General features: G+C 40.0%; 1 protein-coding gene across 2 annotated transcripts; it reads left to right on the forward strand.

The window, feature by feature from the left end:
- Positions 1–4,114: 4,114 nt before the first annotated feature.
- Positions 4,115–17,459, forward strand: LOC131573204 (protein ERGIC-53-like). Of its 2 annotated transcripts, none has more exons than XM_058826927.1 (13): positions 4,115–4,339; positions 5,161–5,315; positions 5,399–5,506; positions 5,970–6,031; positions 6,647–6,746; positions 7,945–8,068; positions 8,403–8,461; positions 9,057–9,189; positions 9,988–10,184; positions 10,292–10,362; positions 12,547–12,697; positions 13,405–13,526; positions 14,581–17,459. In XM_058826927.1, exons 1-13 carry the CDS (start codon positions 4,156–4,158, stop codon positions 14,615–14,617), a joined length of 1,503 nt encoding a protein of 500 aa, XP_058682910.1. In that variant the 5' UTR covers positions 4,115–4,155; the 3' UTR covers positions 14,618–17,459. The 2 variants fall into 2 exon arrangements, with proteins under 2 accessions (XP_058682910.1, XP_058682911.1); XM_058826928.1 differs by having other exon boundaries at positions 4,116–4,339; positions 9,991–10,184.
- Positions 17,460–17,478: the final 19 nt, after the last annotated feature.

Here is a 17,478-nt window from a genome sequence, read left to right on the forward strand (position 1 = left end):
TCTAATGCTCTTCAAGCACAATAATCTCATTCCCAACTGTTCCTTACGTCATACAGAACAAAACAATGCAAGAATCTATTTTGAAAATATTACCGTGTTCTACTAAATCCATCTCTCTTGCTACAGATGAGTTCTTTGGCTATTTTATCCATGTCCATGGTATTTGCCTGTGAGATTTGGCCTGTCAAATCTCCCGTGGGATTAATTCCCAGAATCTAAAGTCCCAGGAGTGGATTGCATCCTGAGCCCTTGGAAGAGCTGTCTTGCTTTTCAGTGTGCTAAATCCCCCAGGGTGATTCCACAGGCAGCAACCTCCGGGCAGGACTAACCTCGGGAGGGAAAGAACACCCAGCACAGGGTGAGTGTGTCAGCAACGGCAGTTGACGCAAACAGCGACACCTTCACACTGGGAAGTCACGAAATCAATCAGTGCTGACTGAAGTATTTTGGGCTTGTGAAGCGTCATTGGTCCGGACTTCTCTTGACCTCACTTAGCAGAACGGTGCCACCGCCCGTAAGCTTCGTCTTCAGTATTTGCCGTGATAAGTAGCCCTGTAGGCACTTGTTTTCTCCCATCAAATCATTAAATGGGAACGCAGTTGTTAGTTCGCCTTGCCCGGTTCGAATACATTTTGCAGCCAGTAACCATTCCCAGTTTATTAAGTGCCTGACCTCAGCATTAACACCCCCTCTGCTCGGGTTGCCTTGGAAACAAAGCTTCCTGTGCGTAATCCAAGCTTATCTAGCTCTTTATCCTACATGTGACCCTTAATTACTTGCTAAATTAGAATGGTTTTCTGAAAATCACAAGAGGAGGTTAATATGTTCTTCCAGAGCTGGTCAAGCTAAGATGACACTAAATTCACAGGGAATTCAAATTCCATGATCCCTGAAGGCGTCTCTTTCAGAAGGAAGATGAACTTTCCCAATGGGAGGCAGTGTGCCATGATAATGCTCCTGTCACTCACTTTCCTTGCCCTGCTTGTCCAGACCCAGCTTAATCCAGTGTGAACAACGGAGTAAGTAAATATCAGGTTGATTAATTACAGTGCAAGATTCAGTAACCACTTGTCTTCTGTAATTAACATTGTAATTGAAATTCAATAATACACTTCATACACAGATTGCTGGCTTAGGATGAGGAGCAAGGGAGAATCCTCAATGCTGTGACAGGGAGATGAAGCACAGAAAAACAGGGCTCAATATATTAATTGTCTTTTTTAAACTGTGGTACATTTTAAGGAATTCTTCTGTCAAAAAAAAAAAAAGTGTTTCTTAAGGGTGGAATTGATGATCTTATAGATCTTTTCCCACCCTTAATAATTTTATCGTTCTAAAAAGAAAAACTTACTTCCAGATGTCTTGGAGTAAAGATTAAATGGGGTTGGATTGTTGAAATGTGTCTCAAAATTTCTGAAAATCCACCTTCTCTTCACCGATTTGATAAAAAGATATAATGAGGAAAGGTAATGCTCCCTAAGATGCCCACTGCTTTTCCTATCCATTTTTTCCAGTGGCAACTCAAGGACAGTGAGTCTTTGGCTTCAATGATTGGCTTCATAAAGCCATGCTAAGGCATGGTCTCAGGAAAAACCAAAACTAAAATTCTCAGTGACTTCCACACAGCATTTAATTAACTGCACATATATTCAAGCACAGCCAGTGCAAAAATCCCAGTCTGTTCCAGCATTCCCATCTATTGTGACACAGAAAATAATTCCGCCTGTGTGCAAAGGCTTGCTTGCAGGGATATTTATAAGAATCACAGACTGATCACTGAGATGGGAAGAGACCGGACAGGTCTTCTGGATACAGATACAGCCACTTGCATTTTTGCTCAAAATCCTCAAGTTCAACACAAGATACTGCAAAAGTTATTAGCATAAGCAGTGGTTCTCCCCACACTTTTTATGAGTTCACTCACTGGAGCCTCATTTTTTATCCCTTTTTCTCCTCCACCCTTTCCAGTGTGGGCTTGTTAACATGTCCAAATGCTCAGACCTCTGGAGGCTGAATGAGAGATTTATAGTTACTGTGTGTTCACAGGGGTTTTGAATCCCCTGATGAGACCTATGGAAAATATCATGGCATTTTTGTAAGAATAATGATAGAGAAATTATATCAACTACTTGTTGGCAGAATTTGAGACAGTGAAGGTATTTAATTTGTTATGATTGTACAGAATTATGATTATACACATTATTATCCTGCCAGTGCTCTCAGTCCCTGCCAATCCAATTGTGTTTCAGGCCAGTGGGCCATTTTCTGTTCTCTTTGCTGATCCTTCATTTCCCTTTTCTGGGTTTGAATTAAAATGTAATTTTCAGGACAGAATTCAAGAAAGTTCTTACAAATAGGAAACATTTTTTGTTTCCTTTAGTGAATTTCGGTAGCAAAACAATTTGAAGAGACTTGAAAGGTCTAAACTGCTAACATCTATAATTTTGGGAGTCTCTGGATGTTTTCCTGCATGTCACAGCAGTTTGGAGGGCAGCTTTCCATGCCTGGGAAGAAGACTTTTAAAGGAGTTTCCATTTTCAAAGGAGATTTGAAAGACAAATCCTCCATGCACAATTGCTAAGACCGTGTCTATGCTAATGCCCCTAAGCGGCAAAATTTCAGCCTGCTTTCACCTGTGCAGGTGAGTGGATAAGAGGGAATTATTTAAAGGCTTGTGCTTTTTCGTTTCTAGTCTCCTTCAGCGTGGTTCTGCTATTTTATTGGCATAAATTCTGAGATTACTGCCAAATGTAGAAAGCAGACGGGAGAGGGCTTCATGCTGCTCTCTTTGCATCTCTGATGCACACACCATTTTATCCTCCTGAAGTAATTCCAGAATTTTACCTCAAAAATTACTTTCTAGATCTTCAAAGGACAGAAGAACAACTGAGTTTTCTGTCTCTAGAAAACTATCAAGAAGGAATCCCAATTCCCTTGACATCTCCCACATGTATGCTCTAAAAAAGCAAAATAGGTACATAAACCAGGGATGTTTTAGAATATTGTTGGATAGAAGACACTATACAAAACAAAACATCAAGCACTTCTTTCTCTATAGAAACTGATCAAGAATATTCAATATATTTATATATAGAAATTCTAAAATTTATCTCAGAAACATTTTGCTTACTAGGTCTCATCTGGTTATATATTTGCTTACTCCTTTGTGTAGCTGAAAAAGAAGTGAGAATGTAAGATTTTGCTTTCACCCACGCTGAAGGAAGTGTGTGTCATTTTAGAAAAAGACCTTAATCTCTCCTGAATGCCTCCAAGATCATCCTCTTCTTCAGCAGGCTCTGAACCTAGTTACTGAGTCTTCGATTGCCCATACTCACGGATTAAGAGGAAAAGAAGGGATGTCAGAATCAAATGGGTATGAAAAAGGTAGGAGAAAACCCAAGGATGTAAAGAAACTGAAATAAAAGAAAACACTCCTGATAATTATTTTCTTCTCCAATAAGGCTGTAAGACAGGCTACTAAATGAAAATGGAGAGAATGAAAAAGGAGGCTCTTAACTGTTGGTTCAGTACTTGATTTAACTCTGAGATAAGCTCTGCCCATGCTCTGTGACGCAGCACACTGACCAACAGCCGTGTTTCTCACCTTGGCGGTGGCGGGGGCTCTCCCCGCCTGTCACCACTGTCACCTGTCGGGGCGTGCCTGTCACCTGAGGTTTGTTTTGCTCACCTTTGCGTAAGGTTGGCCTCGAATGTTGGGAGAAACAGTGTGGATTTTCCTGAGGGACTTCCGACTACTCTGCAAATGAACTGAAAAGAGCCCGTGGAATTGCGGTCTTCGCTAAAGAAGTAATATTAAGGGTAAAGAACAGATTATTTATCTGACATTTTGTGCACTGTTAGCGGCTCGCAGCTGTCCGAGGCCGCACGAATGAGGTGGAACCGCACACCACTTCACAGCACGCAGCCCCTAGGAAATTCGCCGAGAGGGACCGGGATCGGGGCCACACTCCGACCGTGCCCTCAGCCCGGCCCGCTCCCCGCCCTCAGCCCGGCCCCGCCCCGCCCTCAGCCCGGCCCCGCCCCGCCCTCAGCCCGGCCCCGCCTCTCCCCCCGCCCCGCGCGCGCCCGCCCCCGCGGTCGTCCAATCAGGGGCCGCCCCGCTGGCCCTGTGCATCGCCCGGCTGCTCGGCCAAGATGGCGGCGCCGCTCGCCCCGCTGGTGCTCTTGCTCGCCCTCGGCCGCCTGGCGCTCCCCGGCGCGCAGGCCACGGAGGGCGCGGCGGCTGCGCCGCATCGGCGCTTCGAGTACAAGTATAGCTTCAAGGGGCCGCACCTGGTCCAGGCGGACGGCACGGTGCCGTTTTGGGTGCACACGGGCAGTAAGTACTGGGCGGGGGTGGCGGGCCGGGCCAGTGGCGTTCCTGAGGCGGAGGCAGCAGTGTCCGCTCGGGAGACGCGAGGTCTCGGGAAGAAGCCGCGGGCGAAGCTGGCCGTGGGTGCCGGTCGTGCCCTCGGGCTCCACGTGGCACTAGAGGCGCGGAGGAGATGCTGCGGTGGCGGGGAAGTGTCCGGGCCCGCCCGGGCTCCCACCCGCGGTGCGCAGGCACCTGTGGCCTCCTGGTGTGGTGGCCGCGGGCACTGGGTGAGAGACTCGTGGCGCTGCCGGAAAGTGCTGATGTGTCACTGCTGCCGCGCTCGAAGTCGACCCGGGCCGTGCCGACAGAAAAACTGTTTGGTTTGGTCGTCCCAAAGCTCGGAATGCAGTGTGCCTTGGCAAATAGGACTTGGTGGAACAACGTTCGTACGGTTTCTGTGCACTCTGGGTTAGGCGTTCCGTTGTGCTCCGAAAGGCTGGCTTGTTGCCCTTCCTGAGTGTCCCCCCTTGTCAAAGGTGTTGACATTTACAGTTCCACCTTCACAGTCTCTCTGTAGTAACTTCTGCTGTGGTTTTGGTTTTTGTCAGACTTTAACTTAGTTGCTACTGTTTAATTCTTAAATGTAACCTTTTTACTTGACATTATGCTACGGGTGACACGAGGGAAACTGTCTATAGATGAGGTTTTTTCCCCTGCTTTTTCAAGAAAGTAATTCCTAAAAGAAACGTTATTTAATGCAACCAAATGAATCTCTCTCTGAATGTATGCTTCTTGTTCTTTTACACTGCTAAACAGAAAGTTAGAACATCTTGTTTCCTTTCTAGATGCCATCCCAAGTGCAGATCAGATCCGTATAACCACCTCCTTGAAAAGCCAGAAAGGCTCAGTGTGGACAAAAAACAAATCAATATTTGAATATTGGGAAGTGGAAGTGACCTTTCGAGTTACAGGAAGAGGCCGTATCGGAGCTGATGGATTGGTAGGAGCAGTTTCATATAACTGAGAAAAATAAATGTGCTTTAAAAGTGAATCTTGACTTAGGACTTTTTGCTTTCTTCATAGGCAATCTGGTTTACAGAAGAGCAAGGCTTGGAAGGTCCTGTTTTTGGCGCAGCTGATAAATGGAATGGTGTTGGAATTTTCTTTGATTCATTTGACAATGATGGAAAGGTTGGTCAGAAGAAAACTCTTATAGCAAAGATGACAAAGTAATTTCCTGCCTGTTGAGGATAAAACTAGGATGTTGTTTTCATGTTCCTCTCCTCTTTTACTTCAAAGGGATAAAATAAAATAGTAGAGTTTTCCTTATACTGGGAACCCAATTTCTATGTGCGTCCTCAGAGATGCTCTTTGTCTTGGAAGAAATCTACCTTGAGTAGCTCGGCAGCAAAGACTTTGTAGCAGGATGTAAGAGGATGACAGTTGCTGTTTTCAGTTCTCAGTTTTCCAGTCCAGAATGATCCTGAAACAATAGTGTCAATAGTACGTCTGCTTTGGTGCTTTTGCTTCCCCTGCACAACTTTGCCTTGCTTTTAGACATTTTAGTCTGATTTTAGTAGAAGGCTGTCAGAGATGTTGCTGATATTTCCCCTCAAATTAAACAATTCCATTTGTGTGCCATTTCTTTTCTTAGAAAAACAATCCTGGCGTTGTTGTTGTAGGCAACAATGGAAAGCTGCTGTATGACCATCAGAAGTAAGTTTATTTTCAGTGTTATCGCTGAATGCTTGCTTTTGAATGATGAAATATTCCATGAAACCTTTTGAGAAGCATTATAAAGGGTTCTTTCATGTGAGACTTTATTGTTTTCTTTACATTTGAGGGTTTCTATTTGTTAAAACACTGCTTTGGCAGTAACAGCAGAGAAATTGGCAACTGATGGATATTAAGTGGCATATGCCCTTTGGGATGGATGAACTCAGGTCAATATAGGTACAGTACAGACTATTGCTTATGGGGGTCCTCCACACACAGCTAATAACTAGCATAAGTGTCTAGCTCGGTTGGTGCAGTCACTACAGCTTATTTCCATCTAGGCTCCCAGATGCAGGAATATATCTGAAAATTATATCTCAGAATGTATCTTAAAAAACCATATTTCTCCATTGCTGCCTTCCCTCTGAATTGTGTCCTGTGTACAGCATGCAGTATTGGAGATCCCTGCAGAAATCTTAGTGCAATTACAGAACATCCTTGGAAAAGCTTGCAGATTGAAAAACTGAGATGAGGTTGCTTGGTGAGAGTCGGACACGTTTGGCACAGCTGATTAATCATAACACAGAGCTCTATCGATGATCTCTTTTTGCACAGTGATGGATCCACGCAAGCACTGGCATCCTGTCAGAGGGACTTTCGGAACAAGCCCTATCCTGTGCGAGTCAAGATTGCATACTACCAAAAAACACTGACTGTAAGTTTGAAATAACTGAATTACTCTTTTTCAGCTTCCTAAAGGTGAGACTGGGTTTTCGCAGAGTTGTAACAAATATGTCGGTTCCAGTTTTGGTAATGGAGTCAGAGGTTGGAAGGAGGTGCTGTGTTTAAATGCTACACAGGTTCTTTTGGCTGCATGAGAATGCAGGTATTGCTGATTTTTCTAATGTGACTTAGGAAGCAGTCGTGCAAACATACTCATAATGTGCTCAAACCCTTCTATTGCTCTTGACTTGCCTGGAGAGGTGTCCCAAAGTCAGGATCTGTTTAGGCTGCAAATGATTGAGCAGCTTCTGAGCTTGGTATTTCTTAAAATGATCTAAGAGTTGCAGAGGGTTTTGTAACTGATATTTTAACCCAAGGTTCTTGAAATGTGGCTAAAAAATGAAAACTATTTAACAGTAGATTTAAATTTTCTACTTGAGGATTCTCACATCCAAAAAATAGTAGGGCTTTGAAGACTAAAGATTAAAAAGCACTGGTATACGGGAGTCTTTAAGACTTCTTAAATACTATTCAGCTGATTGTGAACTCTTTCTAGATAAAGAGAAAAAAGTACTAATGTGGTGCCAGGTTGTGAAAGCTACAGAGTATGTGTTTGTTGGCTTCTGATTCCTTTGGAAGGGTGCTGTTCATACATTCACAGGTAGCAGTCATAAAGTGCAGAGCTATCATTTTGTAGTAGAAGTTTCTCTAAATGTAAACATGATTGCACCTAGAAGAGGGCAGACCTTGTACTGTGTTGTAATGGGAAAAGCTGCCTGTCAGTCTTGAATGAGAGTTAAATTTCAGCCTCCAAGGATTCTGTTTTCACCTGGGCCCTAATGCCTCGTCTAGGAGCTTCTTTGTCCCAGATGTTGCTGTTAAACTTGGCAGTTCTCTTTTTCTCTGAGGTTGCATTTGCAGAATCTCCCTAAGCTTTGAATCAGAACTGCAAGGGATGACTGGCCTAGATCAGGTCTATGTTGCCCAGAACATTCTTAGGATGTGGATTTTTGCAAATAGAATGCTTATGTAAAATGTTGGTAAAATGTCTCTCTCAGAAAATAAATAGCTTTTGGTTTCTGGTATGAGCTGCTGAGTTATCCAGTAAATTGTATTTTGTGAGCATTACTGCAAATTGATGAAACAATTAACACAAATGTGGTGAAAATCCAAAGTGTTTGTCCTTTCAGGTATTAATTAATAATGGCTTTACTCCGGATAAAGAGGACTATGAATTTTGTGCCAAAGTGGAAGATATGGTGTTGCCATCACAAGGATACTTTGGAATATCTGCAGCCACAGGGGGACTTGCAGGTGGGAAACGTTAAAAATTATGGCAAATGCTGTGGGGACTTGCAAGGCTTGCAAGAGAGGTTGGTTGGGTTTTTACTACTAGTGTTGATCCATGATACCAATTTTCAGCCATGAAATTAACCCTCTTGCAGTCCCAAATTATTGACATGCTTTGGCCTTTTCCTGACTCTAGCTAAAGAATTTTTGTTTTTTCCTGACAAAGCCCCTGTATAGTCTCATTCCTCATTGCACACTTTTGGAAGGATGCTATGTTTGAAGATCCTTTGCAAGTGGAAGAGTGGCTTGTGAATTGCAGACGTCTGTAATGTGGTTTTGTTTTGTTTGTTGAATACAGATGACCATGATGTGCTGTCATTTCTGACCTTCCAGCTGACTGAGCCTGGGAAGGAAGCAGTAAGCATTTTTATGCATGATTAGTAAAATATTTTATTGTGCATGTTATCTTATGTGCAGCATCAGATTATGGTATTTCCTCTTAAGTCACAGGATTCAAAGTTCTGGTGAAAAGTGAAACAATGCTATGGCATGTAGCTGTGCTGTCATTTGGTTTAGAAAAATTAAACTGGTATTGTAATATTTCAGTAATATTGTCATTTATATTCTCAAGACCAGAATTCTGGAAGCACCACTGAAGCAACAAAACTTGTGATGTTAAATCAAACCACTACAGAGTACATTTTCTTTTGGAAGTGGGCAAATATCTGTTCTCACTTTCAACTTTTCCTACTTCTAGAATGATTCTGTACTGCTAAACAGCATTTATTCTTGTAAAACTTGTTTTAATTTTTTATTGGGAAAATTTTCTATTTGATCTCCATAGGAATATGTGTTTTTTCACTTCAGCTAAATGTATGAATGTGCTGCAGTAATTTTGTTATGTGTTCACATCTGAAATCTGAACAGCCTTGCTGCAGAGTCAGTTGTGTTGAGTGGGGGAGAACATGAGAAAAACCTCACATGTGCCATTCCTTCCAATAATGTTTTTAAGCCAACACCAGATGCAGAAATCCCTCAGAAAGATAAAGAGAAGTATCAAGAAGAGTTTGAACACTTTCAGCAAGAATTGGATAAGAAGAAGGAAGAATTTCAAAGGGAGCATCCTGATGTACAAGGACAACCAGGCAAGTTATTTGAGCTATTTTTCAGTTATCCAGGAAAACATTTGTCTTCTAAGGAAGAACTAGGGATACTCTAGCTGATCTTGCTAAGCTCCCACTGACATTACTGGCATTATTTTAAAATTTTTAATGTGTTTCCTGTTTCTAAAGTTATTCTGGTGGTGCCTGGATTGAGATGGAAACAAATGACTGGAAAAATGGTGGGAATTATGAACAAGAAAAGGGAGAGAAGGTCATGCATCCCTCTGTAAAGGGGTGATTAAGAAAGCATGGTCTTTTCACTATTTAAAGGACATCTTTTTGGTCTGTTTCTGCACGTTCATAGAAAACTTTTTTTAAAGGTGAGCTAGTGCATATCTTGGAATGTGTGCTTACCATGGAAAAGCTTTTTAATGCTTGCCTAATGCTGGGCAGGCAATAACCTGATTATTTGAAAATATAGTGGAAGCCATTTGTTACTTCCATGGATTTTAATAGCTGTATGTGACCGCAAATACTCTGGGAATGTACTTTGGGCATCTAGACTTGGAATTTCAGGTCGTTGTCTTTGTTGCACGGTGATAAGCTTTGACTGTTCTAAAGGTCCTATGTGTTATTTTGATCTGTGTTTTTGAGATACTAGTTCAGCTTTTCTTTGATAATAAATAATCCCTTTGCCACAGAGTCTTTTGGACTTTGGGATGGTGAAGTTGTAGGAGAAAGTAGACAGATGTGGATATGTTAAGGGAGCAAGAAGAGTGATCCAATGCAATTTGTGAGGAATGTGCACATGTGTAAGAACCCCCTGTGCTTTTTTCTTAGCAGCAGATGATGTTTTTGAAACTGTGAGTGATCGTGAACTAAGGCAAATCTTTGAGGGGCAGAATCGAATTCATTTGGAAATCAAACAGCTTAACAGGCAACTGGACATGATTCTGGATGAGCAGAGGAAATATGTCTCTGCGGTCACCGAGGAGATTGCCAAAAGAGGAGCTGGGTTTCCAGGTCAGCAAGGACAGGTAAATAAAACCCATGGTGATTCAGAGCCCAGCCTGATTTCAGCAATTGGGATCCATTTGTTTTTGCCAAGGTATGTTGATCTTTTTCCTCCCCCTGCCCCTACTAGGTTTCACAGCAAGAGATAGAGACAGTTGTGAAAACCCAAGAAGAGGTCATTAGACAAGTAAAGGAAATAAGGTAAACACTTTCCAAATATTATGGTTGTGTTTTGAATTTTATGATTTCCATTTAAATCCTGTGTATAATTTCAGTGGGACAATATTGGCAAACTTGATGTTTGTGTCAGTTCCTTAGTGAAGACTCTCTGCATATATTTAATTTCTGTAATAAAGTCAGTTCATGCCCCAAGGATTGCTAAGTGCCCCAATTTGTCTCTTTTTTATCATGAAATTCCACTTCAACAGATAAGTTCAGCCCTTTTAAAAACAGTGAAGTAAAACTCTTATCTTGAATGTGCTATACTGCTAAAATAGATTTGTGAAGATGCTTGTGTTTGATTGGAATGTCTCAATACTTCTTTTAAGATGTTTTACTGTCGCTGTCTTAATCAGAAATGGCTTTAAGCTGGTTTGGCCCTTCATTTGTAGCAACTAAAACATTCCTTACCTTGTGTTAAAAAAAAAGGAGGAAAACAATTCCTTCAGTTGTGCTTTTTTTTCCCCCCCTCTATTAGTTTAAGGGCAGCTCTTGTGATTTATCTAAGTAGGTCAGTTTTTTGTAGAATGAAGATTACAGTGCTTCCATTTTTGCACTTGTTCTTCCACAGAAGCTTTTATGTTAATATTCTTGAGAAATCTTTATACCTTGCAAGCAAATTAGATTTTCTTGTTAACATTGGCAGTCTGCCCTTTTAGTGACTACTTACCAGCTCGGAGTTTGTGTAACATCATCTTAATACTTTTCTTAGATTAAAGAAATGCTTTATTTAGAGAGAGAAACAAACAGCCCCTTGGTGCATTGCTTGTCATCCCGCAGGAAAAGGACTTAGGGGCCAAGTAATTTTCTTGGCAAGATTGTGGATTTCTTAATCACCTGATTACAGAAGAATCTTATATGTTCCTACAATAGAAGCTGTCAGCAGGGTGTTGTTAATGCAAAAGTCAATATAAATTCAATTTGATACAGCCCATGTCTATTAAGGGAAGTTATTTTGCTTTTAACAAAGACTGGATCAGACCGAGGGAAGGTGGGTGCGCAGATTTCCGTTCATTATGTAGAGATGGTTCTGTTAGGAGAGAGAAGAGCCAAGTGAGTGTCCCACTTGTGTTGTAGCACTGTGAGGTGTGGAAAGACGGAATTATTATCAGTGGTTATTAGGCAGTGGGCATGACGGGTTTGTTAAGATAAAACCTTCCAGTGAGAAATTTACTTCTAAAATATATTTTTATAACACTAATTGCAAGTCCAGGTAAATGAAAAATTGCTGACCATTCTACAGAGAGTTAGGAGTGCTCCATGAAAGCATTGAAGTATGCTCCTGCCTGAACCAAATGGAAAGTTTTAAGTAAATTAAAAAGAAATCCAAAGGCATACATTTTGATTGTCTATTCTGTTAATAATGAAGAGATTATCATTCACATGATAAATATTTTAGCTGTAGAATAATCCTCTTTGCAACTCAAGAAAAACAGCACAGTAGGGGAAAATTATATAAACATATTGATTAGAGATTAAGGTTTTTTCTCTCATTGACTAGTTTATCTCAAACCAAATTAGTTATGAAACCTCAACTTTTTCTGGATTTAATTTCATTTGTTGTAGAAGCAAAATGAATTCACAATAAGACAATATTAAGTATTATGACAATGCAATGGGAATTGAGTTCCTCATATAAGTGGTAATCACGAAACAAGGATGTATCTAAATCTTTTCTTATCCCTAAAGCCTCTTCCTTGTTTTTAGTTCTTACATGACTGCTTTTATTTATATTTATATATTTGTTTGTTTGTTTATTTTTCAAACAGCTTTTGGGTTTCTTCAGAGATTGCATTAAACTCTGCTGATCCTAAAGCCTTGGCAGGCACCTCAGAACTCTGGTTCTATAGCCCTCATCAATTCAGGCAGGCAAAGCAGATGTCTGGCAACGGAATATTTGCTAGTTCTTATTCTCAGTGTGGCTGAGAGATGGGGCACTCTACAAATGGCAACTGTGTGCACAATTAACTATTTTTAAAAATCATAGTTTAACTAAAGGATTATTTCTTGAGAGGTGCTCTTGGAAGCTAGAAAAAAATTGCTGCCTTTTGGTGCAACTGTGTATTTCAGCCTAATTCTAATGAACTAAAAGCTGTGCAGAATAACTACCGTTTGTAGAAAAGCTGCTGCGTGTTGAAAGCCGGTTTGTTATTTGTCTTGTTTCAGAAGTTCTGTGACTGATGCTCTGAGATCCATCAGTGGGGCTCAACACCCTGGCACTGCAGGAGTCTATGAAACAACTCAGCACTTCAATGACATCAAAGAACACCTTCATGTAGTAAAGAGGGACATAGAGCATTTAGTACAACGCAACATGGTAATTTATGTGCTGGGAGTGTAAAGCATAAGCATAGCACGGCTTTCTTTGGCTGTTAGTAAAAAGCTAGGATGAGCCAGCATACAATTATGCAATTTAGGGAGCAATTAATCGTTCATTAAGCTGTTTCACTAAAACTATGCTGCCTTGACCTGACTGCATGATCTGGGTCTTGATGAGAAGTTTTGCACAAAGAGCATGATTTTTAGTCTAATTTCCTGTGGAAACAAGGTCAAGCAATTAGGTTTTCTGGGTGCTTTTTTTGTGTGTTTTTCCCCCTGCTTAACAGCTCTATACAGAGGAGATTCTGTGGTGCTTCTGCACACAGGGGAGAGCTTTAATCAGGCAGGCTCTGCTTAAGGCTTCTTAAAGCAAAAATAAAAAGACTCCGTTCACATTCAGGAGTACCTTAGTCTAGCCTAGGTAGCAATTAAGCTGAATTAGCTTATGATTTGTAGAAGGTCCTTGATTAATTTACCATATATATGTATTCTTTCCCATATAATCTTCAATTTAACATCAGGCAATTTGTTTGAGAAATGTAAAGGTGGAAGGGGAGAGTGAGACGAGGAGTAAGATTATTTTTCAGAGGACTGTCGTTTCTCTCCATTTTCTGCTTGTGCTCTGATTTTTACATCACATTGCAAAGCCCTTGTTTTATAAGTCTTTTGATGGGATGTCTTACTTACTCTTTCCTTGGTTTTTAGCCGTCCAGTGAGAAACAAAAGTGTCCAGAGTTCCCACCGTTTCCATCCTGCTTATCTACAATGCACTTCTTCATATTTGTGGCAGCGCAAACTGTGTTACTCATTGGTTATGTCATGTATAGGTAAGTCTTGTATGCCTTAAAGATAGCAGGGCAAATAGTTTTACAACTGCTGACTGATAATGCCATTGGAATGGTGTCATTGTGTTAAGCTTGTTAAAACAAGCAATCATTCAGATTGGAAGAAACCTTGGGAGGTCTCCAGTTCAATCTTCTGCACCAAGCGGGGTCCACACTGAATTCAGACAGGATCACTTGGGGTTTAAACTGGCTAGGCCTTCCAAACCTCTAAGAATGCAAAGTTTATCACTGTCCCAGAACCCACCAGAAATATTGAATTATCATAATGAAGTTTGGTTTATTCTACCCCCACTCACCCACTTGTATCAAGTGGGAACAACAGAAGACTGTTTAGTCTTTTTTTTTTAATTATTTTTTTTATCTAAGCTAATTGAGATAGTCTTTCTGTTGTCTTCCACCTCCTTGTGATGTCATAATGTTGAAATCCTAATTGCATTGATGAAAATGGCAACCTCCATGCTTGGTAGTCCTTTTGCCATCAGCTGGAACGATGTTTTCCAAGACAAAAAGGAGCTGGTCCCCTCCAGTTCTCTGTGATGCGTTTGTAATTCCAGCACCTGGATGTGTTTGATCCACAGTGTCAGTATCTGTATGCACTAAGAAAATTAATCATCTGTGCCAGAGGGAAAAGGAAATCCAGCTTAATTATTTCCCTGCTTAGTTGCATGGGTTTCCTTTTCTAAGATGATATTTAGGCCAGTCAGATACTGAGAAGCTTCAGAAAATGTTGAAGAGTATTTTAAAAGTCAGTTTGTTTGTTCTTTCATTGTTTCTGGCTTGTGTCCAGAATGTGTTTTGTTTTGTTTTGTTTTTTTCCTTTTGTGTCTAATGCAAAATTGGAACTACAGTGATGCTACCCATGTCTTTGTGAATAGAAAAAATTACATTCTGTTTTTGTGACATGACGTATATTTTCTCTAAGTCTCTATTGATAAGGAGTGCAATCTTCTAATCCTCAAATAAATGAAAATATAAAGCAATTTTCTAGTTTCAAGTTAAAAAGACTTGAAGAATTCTTTTCTGCCTTTTCTTTCAGGAGCCAACAAGAAGCAGCAGCCAAAAAGTTCTTTTGATGACCTGTTCCTGATTTGTGTGTACATAACAGCAGTCTGTATGCACAGAAAATTCTACACTTCTGTAAATGAGGGAAATTTTAGTGTTGGATACACTTCAATATTATAAATTATTGAATTTTGTTGAATAAAATGAGTTTTCATTTAAAATGTTGATGCTAAAAACAGGGAGCAAATGCTGGATGGGGGAAAACTGTGCACCCTATCTAGGTCTGTGTTTTCAGCTGACTTTTTCATAAAAAGGCAAACTCCGCACTCCTCTGCTGTTGTTAAGATTCCAGAGGAGGAGTTGAAACACCCAGGCTTGGTGTTTGTTCAGAGTGTGAATTGCAGATGGATGATTTGTGCAGAAAACTTGCTACTAAGTGTCCTGACATAGCAGTTAAAACAAAAGAGAAGAAAAAGAAGGTAAAAAAATTCCAAACCTCAAAGAATCGTTCTTATGTGGGATTTGGGTTTTTATTTTGGTGGGTAAAATTTGATTGTAAACATTTTATTTGTTTACCACTTAGATTTAGCAGTTTAAGAATATTTTAGTTCATTCTTACTTAAACACTTTTTAATATGTGGACACAAAGACAGGCCTTTAAGACCCTGACTCTTGATATCTGATGTAAAAAATCAGTTATACAGAACATGCAAAGTAAGGCTTCTCTCCCTGTTTGGTCAGTGAGAGAAAATGTGATAAAGCAGTTTCTTCAAGTATATTGTGGGGCTGATTTCTCTTTTCATAGTTTCAAGTCTGTCTGTAATTTTTTTGAGAGATTTGTGGAACCTTTCCAGCCAAGATGATTGCTTCATCCATCTTCCAATCTGATTGTATCAAGGATATGTTTAGTGTGTGAATTTGTCTTTACTTTTCTAAAGCTATCTTGTGTCTTTCACGTATCAGGTACAGATGCTTTGATTTAAGTCATTACATGGTGAGTATTGTAAACTGCAGGTATTGAATGTTAAGCATTTCTTCACAAACTTGCTTCAGACATGTTTGTTAATATGTAGAACCAGTATGTTGTGTCAATTCCTGCTTGGATAGCAAAAGCATAAGACTGAACATGTGATTTTGATACTGCTTATGAAGTGAACATTTGCTTCAGGAAAAAAAGAAAGCAGAGGGCCCAACTTAGGAATGTGAAATTAATTAATTTTGTGTTGTTTACATATCTGTGGTAACTCTGTCCTTGAGTTGTATGTAGAATTAGAATAAGTATTCCTATGGTTTCCTAAATTCTATAAAATACACAAATACATCAGGATATTTCACTTAGAACTGTTAATTTTTTTTGAATCTGCAAAAATTATCTGTAATATGACTACTCCTATAGCATTTCTACAGTCTGCTCCCTTGGAGTGCAACATGTGCTGCCAAATTCACTGTAATGAAGAACACTTCAGTATTGTGCCTGTCAGTTTGGAGAAATGATAAATCTATGCAATATATTTTGTTACTTCAAATACAGTGTCCAAAAGGTGAATGTGTTATACTAAGAAAATTATACTGGCTACACACCAATTAACACATCTGCAGTATGGAGGATACTACAAGTGGTGTAGCTTTATAGATTCATTTCTAAATCTGAGCAGAATTTGCTGTACTAATGAGAGAAACTACTGCCTCAGGCTAATCAATGAATAAACAACTTTTCAGATAAAGCAGAATAACACATTGGAATTTATCTCTTCAGTTCTCTCAACACCAGCAAATATTCCCAGGTGCCTTGAGTCTAAGCTATTACAACCTTGACTCTTGTAATGAAACTTAATATATTTTCTTAAATGGTTCTGAAATTTTTCAGTGGTGTTTCCTTTCAGTTGCAGACCTTCTTGCATTGGTGCAACATCCAAACACAACTTCTCTCACAGCAGGCTTTGCAAAACCCCTTATGCAGAAAATATTTTGATAAATATCTGGCAGAATGAGGAGCAGTTCTGGTGTGTCAGTTGGAATGAGCATGGATTTTTGTTACTGTGAATTTACCCACACATTCCTTTGATTTAAAACTTGAACAGCCCATACTTCTGTTTGTTTGGTTAGAAAGAAGAGCAGGTTGGGGGTGTTGTCGAGAGGGAAACTTGAAGCCTACAGTTTTCTCTTCAAGAGGAGGCTACTGGACCAGACATTTCTCCTATGTGCAATAGGAAAACTTCTGTGGTAGGGAACAAAAGGTCTAAATGGAACATCAGAAAAGTGGTAACGTTGCTTCATGATTCATTTCACAGTTGTCTCCCCCTGGAGCTTCCATAAGTCACTGGATCGAAAGAAGACTCACAGCTGCCCAGCTCAAATTTCATCCTGTCTGTTCTTGAAGTGATAGCAGCAAATTAGGATTTTAAAAATATTCTTCAGTCAATGTGGCCTCCTGTTAGGTTTTTTTTCAACAGTGACAGTGTGTTTGATTCTTATCCAGTAAGATTTCACAGCTATGAGGAAAAGACACCTTGGAATGCAGTTGGACAATATTAGGGAGAACAAATTATATTTGAATTGTGGATGATTAAGTGCAAATATTTGACAATGACAAGATAATGGGATTGTACTGGTGGGGGTTTATTAAGCACATGGTCACCCCTGAATCTTTCACAAGTCAAATGCACAATACACTTTGTAAATGACCTGGTTTATGGTTTGTAAATTAACTGCTCTGGTTTGTGACTTCTGTGGGAAGAAAATCTGACCTTTCTCAATGGATCAATTACTGTAACACCAAAAATTCTTTTTTTTTTTTTATTACTATTTTAAATTCAAACAGCTGACAGTTTCATGTTTGTTTCTGACTGATGTAAATTGATACTTGGAGTTCAGAGATAACCTTATTTGAATAAAGGTGCATATTTTTAGTAAGCCTTTTTCTTTTCTTTTG

The sequence above is a fragment of the Poecile atricapillus genome, chromosome Z, assembly GCF_030490865.1.
Source record: "Poecile atricapillus isolate bPoeAtr1 chromosome Z, bPoeAtr1.hap1, whole genome shotgun sequence".
Lineage (NCBI taxonomy): Eukaryota > Metazoa > Chordata > Aves > Passeriformes > Paridae > Poecile > Poecile atricapillus.

Bases quoted from the DNA above. Each gene is read 5' to 3' on its own strand.
- LOC131573204 (XM_058826927.1), top strand. From the start codon at position 4,156: ATGGCGGCGCCGCTCGCCCCGCTGGTGCTCTTGCTCGCCCTCGGCCGC. The intron at 5,507-5,969 runs GTTGGTCAGAAG...TTCTTTTCTTAG, and splicing joins CATTTGACAATGATGGAAAG to AAAAACAATCCTGGCGTTGT. The intron at 9,190-9,987 runs GCAAGTTATTTG...CTTTTTTCTTAG, and splicing joins TGATGTACAAGGACAACCAG to CAGCAGATGATGTTTTTGAA.